The sequence below is a fragment of the Budorcas taxicolor genome, chromosome 3 (genome assembly GCF_023091745.1).
Source record: "Budorcas taxicolor isolate Tak-1 chromosome 3, Takin1.1, whole genome shotgun sequence".
NCBI lineage: Eukaryota > Metazoa > Chordata > Mammalia > Artiodactyla > Bovidae > Budorcas > Budorcas taxicolor.
In genome coordinates this window covers 101,993,432-102,008,957 of record NC_068912.1, presented here as the reverse complement: position 1 = coordinate 102,008,957, position 15,526 = coordinate 101,993,432, and the positions used below count along the sequence as shown (strand labels likewise).

At 57.0% G+C, this 15,526-nt stretch overlaps 1 protein-coding gene across 3 annotated transcripts in view; it reads right to left on the bottom strand.

Moving 5' to 3' along the window:
• ERI3 (ERI1 exoribonuclease family member 3) overlaps positions 1-15,526 on the bottom strand; it is a 132,866-nt gene that overhangs the window by 15,222 nt on the left and 102,118 nt on the right. For 2 of the 3 annotated variants that reach the window (XM_052637888.1, XM_052637890.1), the window contains one exon: positions 9,746-9,845. The exons of the other annotated variant lie outside the window; for it this stretch is intronic. In XM_052637888.1, coding sequence (XP_052493848.1) covers positions 9,746-9,845 — 100 coding nt within the window. The remainder of the gene's footprint in view (positions 1-9,745; positions 9,846-15,526) is intronic. 3 annotated transcript variants of the gene reach the window in all.

Genomic DNA, 15,526 nt, shown 5'->3' with positions numbered 1-15,526 from the left:
CCCCTGTCTTCTTGGAGCTAGGCAGCCAGCATGCAGGCAGCCTCGATAACTCGCTAACGTGCTGCCCATGCTGTCCTTAAAAATTTATGACTGTGCAACATGAAAAATCCGGCTGAGGAGCCGTCATTAGCAGCGCTGCCTCCCTCCCCCACCAGAGCCGCCCTCGTAAATTGAGATTTATGGCTGCAGCAGGCAGGGCGGGGGCGCGTGCAGACGATGAGGATGTTGTGGGGGAGACAGGAGAAACCGATGAGGCCGCGGTGGGGCCGGGGGCTCCCTCCTGCGGCAGCTCCGGTTCATCGCAGTCTGCGGAGATACCTACCGAGAGCCGCGTCTGGCCTGGGGTGTCAGCCTAGCGCCCAGGCTGATTCCCTTTAGCCGCCGCACCGGAGGGGCGGAGCCTATCTATGCCAGTCACTGGCTCCTTGAGGTCTCGGGCCATATCCTCAGGTCCAGGGGCCAGCAAGCGAAGGTCTCTTAGTAGGATGACTTGGGGAGGGGGAAGGTTGGACCGACTGGGTCTGCCTCCCCTCCCACCCCGCCACTGTCCGTTTCTCCAACCAGAGGCATCTGGGTTGGGCTGTGACTGTGGTATGCCACCCAGAGAATAGCAGGGAAGGGAGGGAGGGAGGATGTCAGGAACCCTTCCGAATTCCCTCTCTTGCTGGTAAGAAAGGCCTGAGGAGAGGTTACAGGCGGGAAGGCAGGATGCCATCAGTCTCAGAGCCTCCCCAACCAGAGACCAGGCTGGGGCTGAGAAGAGGAGGTGAGACCGCGAGCCCGCACCCCCACCCCACCCCCCGCCACAGGCCCTCCCTATTACCTCCCCTCCGCCTACCCCCCTGCTCACTTAGCCCTGTCAGCCAGGCCATTATGAAATTGGGGTTTCATTTACAGACTAATTAAACATTACAGCTTGTTCACAATTACAACGCGGGGATGAGGGAGTAACTAATTACGGAAGAAATGAGCTAACATTTATCTCTGCTCCCACCCTCCCTCTCCCCCCCATCCCCCCCAGTCCGGCTTCCTCCCACTCTCTGGTCAGTACCAGCTCGCAAGGCTTATTACCTAGGATGGGGGACTGGAAGGGCCCGATACCCACCCACCCCAGACACAAGGTCAGACTGTTCCCAGCCACCCCAGGGGAGGGGCTTAGTTCCCAGGGCCCTGCCACCACAGACAGTCAGGGCTTTTGCGCAAGACCCTGTGGGTGTACGGGACCCTGTGATGGTGCCTGTGGCCATGAGATGAGGGTGGGGTCCTGCTTTGGTGTGTGAGTGCGACAGCAGTGTGGAGCCACGTGACTCTGTGCATCTTCATCTTTGGGGCAAGGCATGGGGCTACAAATGATGATCTCTGTGATGGAGTATGAGGATGAATGACCCACGCCCTGACCCCCAAGCCCCCAGGGCAGTACAGGAAAGAACCAGGAGGCTGCAGGAGGTGATGGTCTAAGCGGGACCCAGGACCAAATTCCCCACTGGGCGACCTTATTCAATCAGCCAGAAGCAAGAGAGGCGGCAGGTGACCCTGCCCTAGGGCTCAGCTCGTCCCAGTCCTCCAGCTGGCCTTGGCTTCTGGCCAGATTTGCACACCCCCACCCCCACCCCCGGGGGCCCAAGGAGCCTCCTAGGGGTCCTGGGGTGCCCCCTGTGGGCAAGAGTCCTGGGGTCTGGCTGGCTTGCCGCAGAGTTTAATAATAGTAACAGTGAGAGTAAGCGTTTCCATCCTTCCTGCCTTTGGGCAGAAGAAGAAAGGAAAGAGGAGGGAGAGGAGGGAGTGGAGGGAGCGGGCTGAAGGGAGGCTTTGAGGCCTCAGAACTCACATCAAACGGCCGGATCTGGGCCTAATTGTCTGACCCCTGCCCCTGCCTTCAATCAGCTCTGCGGCTCCCCGCCCGCCCCTCGCCTAACTAGCAGCCATGTTCTCCTCATTAGGACAAGCTCCCCTTGCACACGTGTCCCCGGACATGTCCCCAGCACTCCCAGCTCCCAACCCTGCCTGGCGGGAGGGTATAGCGGGGACCCCGTTCTGGAGGGGCTCCTGGGACAGCTGGCTGGCCTGAGTGGCTCAGCACCTCTACGAGCGGCGGGGCCCCGGGGGCCACGTGCTGTGACATGTCCCTGGGCCAGCTCAGCCGCTATGTGCATTCTGTCCTGTGTGTGTCCTTCTTGTTACAGCCCGACTGACTCAGACACAGCTCCTGAGGGTGAGCTGTGTTTGAATCCTGCCCCCTTGGGGCTGGTTCAGCCTGGCCGGGGGTCTGCTGTGGGCCACGGTCTGCATTCAGAGGCCAGGAGCTGAAGGACTTTGTCGGCCTACTGTGCATGGATGGTTCCCTTAAGCAGATCCAGGCTTGGCGATGTGTGAGCATCTGGGGCTGGTGGCACGACAGGGAGGCAGGGGAGCGGGGTGGTGAGCTCTGATCCTAGAAACATGTGTTTGAACCCCAGCTCTCCCACCTCCTTGCTCTGCTGCCCTGGGTGTGTGACAGCCTTCCTCAGCTTCCTTAAATACGATATAGGTGACAGCCCCGATCTCACAGGGCCTGAGGAGTCACTGAGGTAGCAGGTGTAGAGTCGTCTCTACTACACGTGGCACCAGTGAATCTTATGGAAGGGTACAGTGGAAGGGTGGTGGATTCGGACCAGGACAAACAAATTCCCTTCTCCACAGGCCTCACTTTGCCCAGCTGGGTCAAAAATGTCAGGGACAGAAAAAGCTGTGAAGAAGGGTTCAGAGCCCTGTAGGAAAAAAAAAAGAGCAGCTCCCAGGGGACCCAGCTGATACCAGGGGCAGGAGCTCCGATGCTGGAGCCACAATTTGGGGACAGGGATGTCACACAGCAGTGTCAGGTGGGAGGGGCAGGGGCCCAGCTTAAGGACTGTCAGGTGGCACTGAGGTCAGATGAGGCAGGTTAGTAGGGATGGTCCATGAGATAGATTGTCCCTTGAGTACTGTGGGCTTGGGAGGAGAGGGTGCTAGGACCACCACAGGAATGCAGGCTCTCTGGGTCACTCTAGGTATTCATTCTCGAGGTACCAGACCTGTACGGGACTGGGGGAAGGGCTGGACTGGTCTGGGCCTTGACATTGTCTCTCACCTTAAACCAGTGGTAATGACTTGCAAATATTGATGGAAACGCAAACTACAGAGATTGTGTTTTTCGGGGAGTGAAGGTGGGGAGAGGGATAAGGAGAAAAATAAACTGAAATGAAGTCCGGTTATCTCCCATCTGTGGCTGCTCCTAATCCCCCAGCCCAAAGGAATCCAATGCAGCCCCTTATCTGCCCTGTCAATCACTCCATCACCGCCCAGTGCTTGGTGGGCACTGCACGCCCTCGCACACACTCAAGCACATGCTCACACATGCACACACTCACTCCACGACTCTTGCTCTGACACTCCCGCCCACCCCAGCCCATTACTCCTCTGAGTAGGAGCAGCCAGCACGCAGGTCCTGCCAGATGGATGCAATTTGCATAATATCAGCAGCGGAGGCTGCAAGATCACCAGGGGTCAGGGCGCTGACATCCCCGCACAGTCTATCTGCAAGTGCTAATTTGGCCAGCATTGATCTGTCTTTCTGATTTCTTTGTCATTTACGTCTGCGATGGTTTGACAGGAGATACAGAGAGAGACAAGGGGAGGCCAAGCCGGGCCTGGGGCTAGGAAGGTAGGGAAACAAAGATTGTACTTCCCAGTGCATCATACACACACAGCACACACAGGCAGACACCAGAACCTCCTTCGCCTGCCCACCACTCCACTCATCCATCCATCCATTTCTCCATCTCTTGTATCTGGCAAGGGCCAGTTCCTCAGATGTTCCTGGGCTCCAAGTGCGCCAGCCCAGGGAGGAAGGTGTGAACAGCCCCAAGCACTATGCAGGCAGCCCAGTGGAGGCCCTGTGGATGCCTAGACTTGTCCCTTCTTGTGGTCAGCCACCACCCCCGGCTCATCATTTTCTCTGGGACACTCTAGAAAGAACTGGATGGGGTTAGGGGAGAGGGGGAAGGGGGATGGTAGTGCTGGGGAAACACACACTCCAGCTGTCCCTCCCCGCTCCTCATAAGGGAGCTGTGCTGACTTCTCCCCTCCCAGCCTGCCTGCCCTGAGGATGGCCAAAGCCAGGAGTGGGGGGCGAGATACCCCTCTGCCTCTCCAGGATGGCCAGGAACAAGTCTGTCAGGTCGCAGAGGCCTCACCTCAACACTTCACCACCCTCAGGTCATCCGAAGAAGTCCAGACTGGGCTCTGGCTGATTCTGAAGCCCTCTAGCTCAGCCAGCAAGTCCCAGGTCAGATCTACATCCTCCCTGCTGGGCCCTTGGCCAGAGGCCCCACGTTCTCCCCTGCCTTGGGAGGAGAGTTCAGCGCAGGGATGGGTAGGAGATGTCATGGGGTGGGGAGGCGGGGAGAAGATGGGAACTCTGGGAAGGAAGAGCCCACTGCAGAGAAGTGGACATGGTCACCCTGTCAAGGGAGGCAAAGGAGCTGGAGCCTTCCAGGAGTGACCCCTCTGCCAATGGCTCTGTCCCAGCCCCACCTCTTTCCCTCGCCCAGGGTAGCAGGAGCAGGGTGATCAGAAGGAACTCCCTGCTGGGCAGTGGTGGGGGGGGTTGCTGGCGTTTGGTGTGTGCTAATCCCGGCCCCGAGGTCTTCAGAGGGACCGGGGAACTTCAAGGAGGGGAAGGCAGAGCTGTACTGCAGACGAGCTCATTAGCCAGCACCCCCACCCCCCCCACGAGGAGGAGGGCGGGCGGCCCAGGGAGCTCGGCGGCGGAGGCGGCAGAGAAAAGGCTGTCACTGTCCTTTCTTCCTTTTGGTACAAGCATCTCCCCGAACCGACGATTCTCCTGCAGTGACATCTCTCACGGGCGCTAATGAGATCCGTGTCACAGAGCTAATGCGCTCTGACTGGACTCTTGATAGACACCCCACTTCTTCAGGGGAGCCTACAGGCGGGCACTGCCCCCCAGGGCCAGGCCCCACCCAGCCACCTGCCAGCCCAGCTCTCTTGCCAAACTGTGCTGGGCAGCAAGCTCCTGAGAGGGCTCACCCAGTGATTTGCCATCCCATCTCACCTGGAGCCTGTGGAATCCCCGGTCCCTGAGCAGAGGAGCTAAGCAGCCAGGGCAGGACCACCCAGCTGGGCACCAGGGAAGGTTTCGATTGTTTGCCCCACCTGTGACACCGGCAGTCTGCAGGGCCTCCATGTCCCAACAACAGGGGAGATTTTACTGAGGTTTCCTGTGTGGATTTCCAACAAGAAAGAAGGGCCTGTATGTATGTATGGCCTGTATGTAGGGTATGTCAAGTGTGTAGGGCCTGATCATTACCTCTACCTGGGGCCTAGGGATGTATTCTGTGCACTCACACTGGGAGGGCTAGGCAAGACCCTCAGAGGGGTGGCCCCTAGCTGATGCTCAGGATCTCCAGGATGGAAGGCAAACGGAAATCACTGTTAAGGGGCAGGGCCCTGGCTCCCAGGGCGACTGTGCCAGGGTGGCCACGCCCGCTTCCCCTTTCTTCCTCACCTGCTGCTACCAAAGCTTTGCAAAGACCTGTGGGTTTTATGTGACACAGAGAGAAATGCCAAACGTAAGCTTGTTTTCTTCCTCACTGCCTCTGCTGGCAGCACAAGGCCCAACACCAAAAAAGGTGCTCCTAGTTCAGCACGGTGGTAAGAATGCAGACTTTGTGCTTGGATGGACCCGAGAGTGAATCCTGGCTCCTCGGTCTGCCTGCCTGTGTGACTGCAAGTAAGTTACTCATCTGAGCCTCAGCCTCCCAATCTGTAAAATGGGGATGACGATGGCTGCCTTCATCAGACTGTATGAAACCTAAATGAGTTAATACAAAGCGCCCCCAAATAATGTGAATGTGCTGTGCTGACCACTTGCTGAAATGAAAGAAGGCACACTCAGCAGTGCCCCGTGGAGGCTGCCCGAGTCAAGAACACTAACGGAGCCCGCTGACACAGCCGGTCAGCAGTTCTGCAAATGGGTAGTCCCCCTCACCTGCAACCTGCTCCATGCCACCCTGCTCCCCGGGGTCGCGAGGCTGAATCCACTCCCCCAGGAAGAAGCGTCTCTCCCTGAGCCCGAGGCCACACTGACAGCCCCTGAGCCCCTCTCTGGCAGGTGTTCCAGCCCTGATGCTCCCCTACTGCAGTCCCCAGGGCCACGCCCTCTCCCCATCCTGGTTACGGAGCCCAGTGGGGCAGGACCAATACAGGTTTAGCACCTACCACAGCTCCTGAAACACAGCAGGTGCAAGGTAGCCATTCACCACCTCCTTCCCCTTGCCCATGGCCAGTTGGCCGGCCCTGAATAACCACCACCTCCCGCATAGCTTACTGCCTGCATCCCTCACCTACCCTCCCCACTGCCCCCTCCATTGATTGCCCTGTGGCCTTCCCTTCCGTGATTTCTCATTGCTAGTCCTTTCTACACAGACTCTCAGATGGCACTGACTGGAACCAGCTCTGACCAGGTCATTCTATCCAAACACCCTACGGCTCCCCCTCAAACAGCCCAGCCATGCACATCTATCCCAGCGGGCCCCTCCATTCCACAGCCAAGGTCCCTGTCCTGCCTGGCCGGCCAAACCTCCAGCACACCTGCCCCCTTACTCTGTCAGCACCTCCACCACCCCAGTGCCCAGCAGGAGTCCCCGCCAGGTAAGCCCCACAGCCCTGCCCTGCCACCCATACCTTAGAAGGAGACTCGGGAGATTCCTCCAGGGGCCAGGATCATTGGAGCTCAGCACACCTTGCCACTCCCCACCACCCGAGGCATTGCAGGAGAAGCCAGCAGCCCCTGGAGAGGGCTAAGCTATGGGACCTGCAGAGCCCTTACCCAGAGTCACCAAGGCTGCCTCACCCCCCGGCAAGATACATACCACTCCCCACTTGGGGCTGGCAGCTCCTCACACAGTTAATTAGCACCATGTCACTGAGGACCAGCCTGAGTGGCCAGTGACAGGAGCTGACCCCTGACCCCAGGGCTGGGAAACAGTCCACATCAAACTCTTACAGCGCGACCCTTTTAGCACGCACAGTAACTCAGGGCACCGCGAGCTGAAGCTCATTAAAGCTGTCTCTTTGGCGCGAGGGCCATTAACCTCACCGCTCAAAATCTGCACCTCCCCTCCCCACCTCTCCCAGCCCAATTAATGCCCTGCATCCTCCCTTCCTTCCAAGCACCCTCACCCACTCCTCAGAACCAGCCAGCAGCTGGCAGGGCAGCCCCCTTCATTCACAAGTACAAGGATCGAGTGCCAGGAACCCCCCGTGCCCTGGGCAGAGCAACAGAGGAGGCAGCTCCTGGAGCACCCACTGTGCGCCCAGACTGCGCCAGCTGTTCCTAACAGCCCAGGGAGGCAGGTGGCACTGTCTCTGATCTAAGGTCACAGGGCCTGAACTGCTGCTAGCTCCAAAGCCCTGACTTTGCTGCCAGCAGCCAGAGCCTTGGGTGGCCCCTGGGGCCCACCCAGAGGGAAACATCTTCTTCTCTGAAGAAGGAGGGAATACTTCAAGGGTCCCCACCTCGAGCCAACAATGGGTGAACAGACAACAACGCCATCACTGAGTCCCAGGAGGCAGCAAAGAGTGGGAACAAGGCACCCCTTCCTCTCACAAACGCCCCCAGGACAGATACACAGAAGCAGGGAGCCCCGCTCAGGCTGTGGGGTGAATCACCCTAGTCCTGCCAGCCCCTCCGCCTCTGGCAGCTCCTCTTTCCCCGGGCCAACACGCCTTCCCACGGGCCCAGGTTCTCCGCTCCCTCGCTTGCCCAACACCCTTGCCTGATTCATCGCTCACTCACCGTCCGTTCATCCACCAGAGCGTTTGTCGAGCACCTACTTAGAACTAGTGTGTGTAGCACTCAACTGCCTCATTGATTCTGGACCAGAGCTCTGATCCTGTCTTTTCCTGTCTCCTTAAAACCTCACAAAAAGCCACATCCTCTGACCTGGCATTCAAGGCTGGCTTATTTCCCCATTTATCTTCTAGCCATTTCATTCCCTAACCCAAATGTTCCACTCCAGTCACAGGAAACTACTTGCAGATGTCCAAAATTGTCCTCTCATCACAACAGGCTGCCTCCTGCCCTTGCACTTTGGTATACAGATGGCCTCCCCAAAGTAGAAAACCCTTCCCCCAACTGTCTGCCTAGCAAACTTCTATTCATCCTTCAGGGATCCCTTGACTCAAGTCTCATCTTCTCTAGGAAACTTCCTGCTGACTTCGAAGGCCCATCAGCATGATAGGTTTGGGGTCTCCTCTAGGCTGTATAAAACAGCTCCTATGGGAGGGAACAGCAGTTGTGGGGGATTCCCAATTCCCCAGGCCTGATGGCCACTTCCTCTTTCCCCCGGGACCCCAAGAGAACCTTGAGGGCCAATAAAAATGATATGGGGGCATCCTCAAGCAGTGAAATGTAAATGAAGGAGCCCTTGGCAACTGACGGCAGGGAAACCATCCTTGGGGCAGCCCAGGTGTTTCTATCCCAACCCTGAGCACCCTGGGTGGAGACTGCCCAGTTCAGTCTCTGCCTCCTCCCAGGAGCTCCCTGAGGACAGAACCATCCGCTCAGCATGCCCAGCCCCAGCAGGCACCTGCAGTGTCTGTGGAAAGGATGAGGCCAGTCTGCAGCAGGTGACTGGACACCTTTCAGTGTATCTTGCCGGGCCCCTTCCCTGTCATACCTCCACAAAGGTACACAGGCTATGCTAATGCGTAACATCACCCAGGAACACCCCTGCTCCTCCCCACTTGGAACAAAGCCTATACCTGTCAAGTACCCTGCTTGAAAATATTTGCATGCACACGTGTGCAGACACACACACCAAATGAGATGCACAGAAATGAACAAACACGTTTTCTGATGGATACACACACAGGCTGATGGTTGCTTCCACAGAGACAGGTGCCCTCAGGAAGGTGTACACAGAACACTGTGACCCATACACACATACACGCATCCCTCAAAAAGACACATTACAGGGACACTTACAAACTCCCAGACACACACACAGAGACATGCAGCTGAAGGTGCCATTCACCCCCTCACAGACACACGTCCACAATGGTGTATAAGAAGCCAGCAGAGCCTCCCATGCCTAGAACCAGCCCCCTCCCATGGAGCAATCCCCCTGAGGAGGCACCCCCATCTGGTACCCCAAGTGGCCCCTCCCAGCCCAGGCACCACTCAATGGCGGCTGCTGCTCCTACGGGGGAGTTCAATACCCTGTGGACGGAGCCATCGGTCAGAAGGACCCGGACTAATTAAAAGCTGGTGAGGTTTAAATAATTCATCTCCTTAACTCCCATTGATCGCCCAGTTTAGTGGCCACAGACTTGAAACAATATTAAACAGCCTTCTCCAGCTCCACGGGGGGTGGGTAAGCTGACGTGCCCACCCCTCTGAGGACATCACCCGCCAGAGATGCAACCCAGGGTGGGATCCCTTGGTCTGAATCCAAGGCCACCTGTGATCCACCCAAAGCCCAGACCCCAGCCTCCTCCTGAAAGTTGTTTTGAGAGACCCTTTCCTTTCCAGCAGTCAGGTTCCACTCTCCCCTCACTCCTCCCCTCCTTTCCCGCTCCCCCCAGCTACGGAGAGCACCCTGCTGGAGCACTGAATGAGCCCCAGAACCCCTCTGTGTGCCACGGGACTGGGGTGTGTGGGCAGGGGACTGACCAAGCTGCCAGGGGGATGTGTGGAGGGACTGACCAATGCCGCTGTGGGGCCGGCCTATGTGTTGCAGGCTGAGGCCCTTGTTCATGTCTAGAAGTCCATTCTTGGGCCAGCAGCCCATGGCGAAGCTGTAAGCCTGGAAGACAGGAGGCAAGAGTGGTTACCAGAGGCCCTGACCCAACCCCATCACTCACCAACACCCCCAGCCCCCCATGTCTTCCCAGCAAGGGCTTACTCTCATCACGCCACTTCATGAGAGTCCTCCCTACTTGCTGGGTTCCCTTTCCACCAGAGTCCCTCCAGAAAACCCTTTCCACCTTCAGAGCTCCCTCTCTCCTGGGTGTCTCCCCATCAGAGGTCCCCAGGCCGCATGGGGTGCCCCTCACCAAGCTCCTCTCTAGAGCTCCCATTTATTAAGATCCTCCTTCTTAAGACTCCTCCTCCCACCAGGCATCCCCTTCATCATGCAACCCCCCTCCCCCCCATCCAGAGTCTCTGGGCCTCATTGGGTATTACTGGTCACAAAGACTGGTGGTGGGAGGGACTTGGAGATCAGTATATCTAGACTTCTCTCCAAAGACAGGAAAACTGAAGCAAGAGACGAGGGGGCCAGCCAAATGCCTGTGGTCAAGGTGCTTTAGACCTGGAGGTAGGCCAGATTGTGGAGCTGAGTGCCATATGGGCCTCAACTGAAGAGGGGTAAGGTCACCTGGCCGACTCAAGCAGCTGTGAGGGGAGCACACGAAGAGTGTGTGTTTGTGTGTGTGTGTGTGTGCGTGCGTGCGTGCATGTGTGTGTGTGCATGCGTGTGTGTGTGTGTGCAGCTGTGAGGGGAGCACACGAAGAGTGTGTGTGTGTGTGTGTGTGTGTGTGTGTGTGTGTGTGTGTGTGTGTGTGTGTGTGGTGGGAAGCAGATCTCGCTGAAGGTCAAGTGCTCACTTATGCATATTCAAAGCGGCCACCCATCGATCTGTACTTAATTGTTTTCCTGGGGTTGGGGAAGCAAGCACTGGGGGCATCGATCTGTTCAGCCCCCAGCACGCCATTGCCCCCCTCTGTCTCCAGGCCACCACCCACCTCCTCCATGGTCGGGGGTGGGGCACACATCAAGCAGGGACAGCACCTCCTCTCACATCCCTTACAGGCATGACAACCAGCTATCACAGATGAGGAAACTGAGGCCCAGAAAGAAGAGACTCACAAGGGTCAGAACGCTATTAGGTGGCCCAACAGGGTTTAATTCCTATTCAGCCTGCCGGCAAGTCCCACGCTTCTATCAGTGGGCTTGCATAGCTAGCTGACCCTTCAAACAGTACCCATCTCTTCTCCCAAGAAGTCCCCAGCACCAAGCTGTCCTTCTCCCAGTGGCAGGAAGGTGACAGGGTGGTTAAGACAGTGATCACTGCAAATGATGTCTGGGTAAGTTCCCAGAAGTTGGATGGTGAGTCCACTGGTGGAACTAAGGTGACTGTTAGCCATGGGCAGGCAGGCACCACAGAGCTCCCGTCCACCACTGAGCCAGAGAAGTCCCCGTCCCACCACCGACTGCCTCCCAGCAGAAGAGTGCCCAGCACGGGGTCAAAACAGAGCACAGGAGGCTGAACACGCAAGCTGTGCCAGGACCAAGGGGCTGAGCAGAGGGCTGGCACCCTTCCTTCCCAGCTGCAGGAATCAAGTGTCAGCCCTGTGGGCCCTGGGAGGCCAGGAGAGAGTGCACCTAAACCTCAGCTCCCTCCAGAGCCACTTTGCTTGACCACAGGGGTACCAGCCACCGCCCGACTTCCCAGCCCGCTCTCCCACGCTTCCCCAGGCCACAGCTGTACCCACAAATCGGGGGCTGAGCACGAGGCTCAAGGACAGGGGAGAGGACGCTGGCTTGGAGCCAGGGCAGCGCCGGGATACAGGCAGCAGGGAGAGCAGCCGGTGGGCGGTGCACAGCTGGAGAAACTGCTGAGCATGGTCAGGGCCGCGGCTGGAGCGCAGTGGGCCAGAGAGCAGTGGCAGGCCGCCTTTCAAGTACTTTAAAATCACTTACAAAGGCCGGATTAAACGATCAGAAATTCCATTTAATAGGACAAATAAAGAAATAACAATCTACTCTATCAGCCTGGAGAAGGCGAGCTGGATGGGTTTTCTTTCTCTCCCCCCCCACCCCCCCACCAAAAAGGAAAAAGGGAAGGAAGGGGGAAAAAAGAAGGATAATGTGTGTTTACTCAAGCAAAGAAAAAAATATTTAAGTGATGTCGGGGAGAAGATTGCGGTAACTAGTGAAGAATAACACCGTCTACTTTGCTGTCAAATCACACCCGAATTTCAGTAATAGATTCTCGGCTGACACTCAATTCAATTCGAAGGTGATCCTGCTTTATCCCAGCCCATCAAATATTAAACACTTGCATTAGCAGGTGCTGCCGCTTCCCGGCTTAAAGCGGCGGGCGGGCGGCAGGGCTGCGGAGGCCCCTCTGCTCTGCGTGCGGCTCGGGGACAGGGCAGCTTGGCGTTATCTGCGCGTCATCCTGAGCCTTATCGCCGCTAAGCGGGAAGACCACTTCAGATAACATTAGGCGCCTGCCCCAATGCGTCACCGTGATTAGATTATTATTATAATGATGACTCCCCAAGATCTTCTGCAGACTGGGAAGTGAGGGGGCAGCAGAGCCCAGGAGGGCCTGGCTGGTCCAGGACAAGCCGGGGCCCACAGTGGGGAAGCAGGGGTACCAGACAAGGCGGCAGCCCGGTCCCGCCTGACGAATGCCTTTCAGGAAGGGCAGTCTAGCTTGTCAGAGCCAGGGTGAGATGAATTGGCGTCTCTGCTGTGGCCGCCAGTGGCACGCCCCACGGTCTCCTATTCCCAGATAAGGCGTGCTAACCAATTGCTGCCATGGCATGGCCTCAGCCAGCACTTTCTCCGGGGGCGCGGGCGGGGGCAAGGAAGGCGCGTGCACATGGGTCTGCCAAGCTCCTAATAAGAGGGATTTAATTTTTACAAATGCTGCTTCCAGCGGGGCCTTCATGTACCAGCCAAAGTCCAAAATGATATTAAAAACGGTTAATTAAAACTGCTCTCCTTCAGCCTGGGCTCTCCCCGTGCTAGAGAACCCTGGCAGGCCTCCTCCAGGTACTGCCCCGCACCTCTACAGAGCCCAACCTTCTGACGTGACGGCCTGCCTCGTGGAACCCCCCCGAGGCACAGTCCCAGGGCACAGCACCACAGCTCCCCCCAGCTCCTACTATCTCAGGCACCCCTCAGGCACAGCTAGCAGACAGCAGAGAACACAGGGTTCTTCCACCACCTAAGCATCTATCGGTGTGTTCTGGATCTTCTTCCTGCTGCCCCTCTGGGCCTGTACATTTAGGCCCACCACCCCCGGCACTCACTGCTAAAGTCCCTACCCCTCCCCAGATACACACACCATTGAGCACGGGTATACACACCCATACAGGCACCAAATTCTCCCTCAGGTGACTCAGCCCATCCTTCCATTCCCTACGCCCCTCCCGACGCCCTCCCTCAGAGATCACATCCATCTGTGAATCTGAGCAGAGCCTTCCCAGGAGCCCAGCTCAGGGCAAAGTGATGTGGGCTGTGTCTTACAGGTTCTGGCAGAGAGGTCAAGGCTGGCACCAGAGAGTCATCAGAGCAGGAGGATCAGGGACGCTGAACCCTGTGGGTTGCCCACAAGGACACCGGAGACAGACAGGCCCATGCTGGAGATGACTAGGAGAGCTTCCTGAAGGGAGCGGTACTGGAGGCACCAGAAAGAAGACACAGCAAGGACAAAGGAGGATGACAGGAGCAAGCTGGATGGCAACAGACAAGGGCTGGGCTGGGGCGGAAAACGTGGAGACATCTTGAGGTGCTGTCTCCCAGCTCCGTGCAATGCTGGCATCAGTCAAGGGGCCCAAGTACCATCTACTGCCCCCCTTTACTCCTGCCTGCTTCCTATCCCCACTCCCTCTCTCTCTTCTGCCAATCTGTGGGGCATGGGCTAAGGGACCCAAAAGCTTTCTGACCTGATCAGTGCTGGGCAGAAATCTGAGAGCCAGAGCCTGTGCCCGAGCCCCTGTCCCATGCTGGTTCCCAGTTCTCTGGAGGCCACTTCTCCAGCTGCACCTCTCCTAGCTAGTGGGCCCACCTGCCCAGCTGAGGGTTCCTGGCCAGATGGTGGGGCAGGGGCAAGGATGACTGAGGAGTCCTCTCCAGGGCAGGCAGAGCCAGGGTGAAAGATGCTGGGCCTCCCAAGCCACCCACCCCAGCCCTGTGCCAGGCAAGCATGCACACTTCCCTTCCCCTGAGCTGCTGTAATTTCCATGCGCAGGGAAGCAGGTGCCGAGCTGTTCCCGGCTGGCTCTCCCCTCTCGCGGCTCTGCCTGCCTTGGCTGCTGCCCCATTAGCTTAGTGGCCAGCCATCTGCGACGGGCCTGCCGTGCAGCCCTGCTGTAGGCGCGGCGGGTGGCCCCCTGTGAGACAGGGAGCTTTGCCATTAGCGCCTTTAATATTCTGACACCTCAGCACAGCCTGCTATTACATGCAAACGCTGATCGCCCTGTGAAATTACATTGCTGGGCCCGCGAAATGGAATCGTGTATAATCAGCCTCCTCCATGCACTGTCAGTCCCATCACAAACACGGCACCCGGCGGCTTACGGGGGCTTAGCAGCTGCGACAAGTGTATTGGGTTTAATAGATGAAGTAGCCCTCATCGGCAGCAGCGTCAGATCCTTCAAAGAGGAAAGAAGAGGCATTGACAGCTGCTAGGGTGGCTCTGCCCACTGGTTCACCACCCGCCAGGGCCCTGAGAGTCAGGTGGACACAGCGTGGGCAGGGCAGTGGCTGGGGCTAGAACCCAGTTCAGACCACAAAGAGAAGCACAAACTGGCAGAAAACCCAGAACCTGAAAGTTGGCAGCGGCACGTCTGAGCCATCCAGCCTCCCCACGAGATCGCCCTGAGGGGTGGCCTATGGGCGGAAGGGCCATTTCCCAAGACGAGGAACCAAATCAAATCACCTGTGTTTCCCATAAATGCCCAACAGACAAAGACAGGGAGGTGATACTCTGGAGGATGCAGGAGAGGAAGTCTGACAGACAGAACTACTACCTAACCTTTTCTTTAACCGGACAACATGTCGATAGTTGGTAAACCAAACAGCAAGGCTACAGAGATACATGAGGATGGTGTACCCAGCAGCCCGGGCCTCATGGAAAGCTTGTGCGTTCAGAAGTTGGTTCCCAATTCTGCCCGTTATTAGCAGTGTAACTTTGGTGATAACCTAGAGGGGTGAGATGGGGTGGGAGGTGGCAGGGTGGTTCAAGAGAGGGGACTTGTGTATACCTATGGCTGAGTCACGTCGGGGTATGGCAGAAACCAACACAACATTATAAAGCAATTATCCCCCAATTACAAATAAATGCTTTTTTTAAAAAAAAAGCACACCATAACTTTGGATGAGTCATTAAACCTCTGAGCCTCAACTTCCTGTACTATAAGATGGGATGATAGTTCTTTCTCCCAGGTATACCTGAGGTCACTCAGGAACACCCAGTCCCACCGCCACCCCCAAATGTTCTTGGTGCCATCACGCAAAATGCAGACTGTCTTTGAGAATGCTATCACTCCTTTTTCCAGATTCAGCTTAACACTGATTATGGCAGACTGTATTTGCCAGTGATGGTCATTAACATTATCTTCAATCTCACATACACTCTACTTCTGATATGACTCTGATAAACCTGCCGTCAAGAGGGGAGTCTATACCCCTTTGGAAAGGGGTGGGCTTCTGTTATGACCTCAACCAAAAGAGTAACGCACAACTAA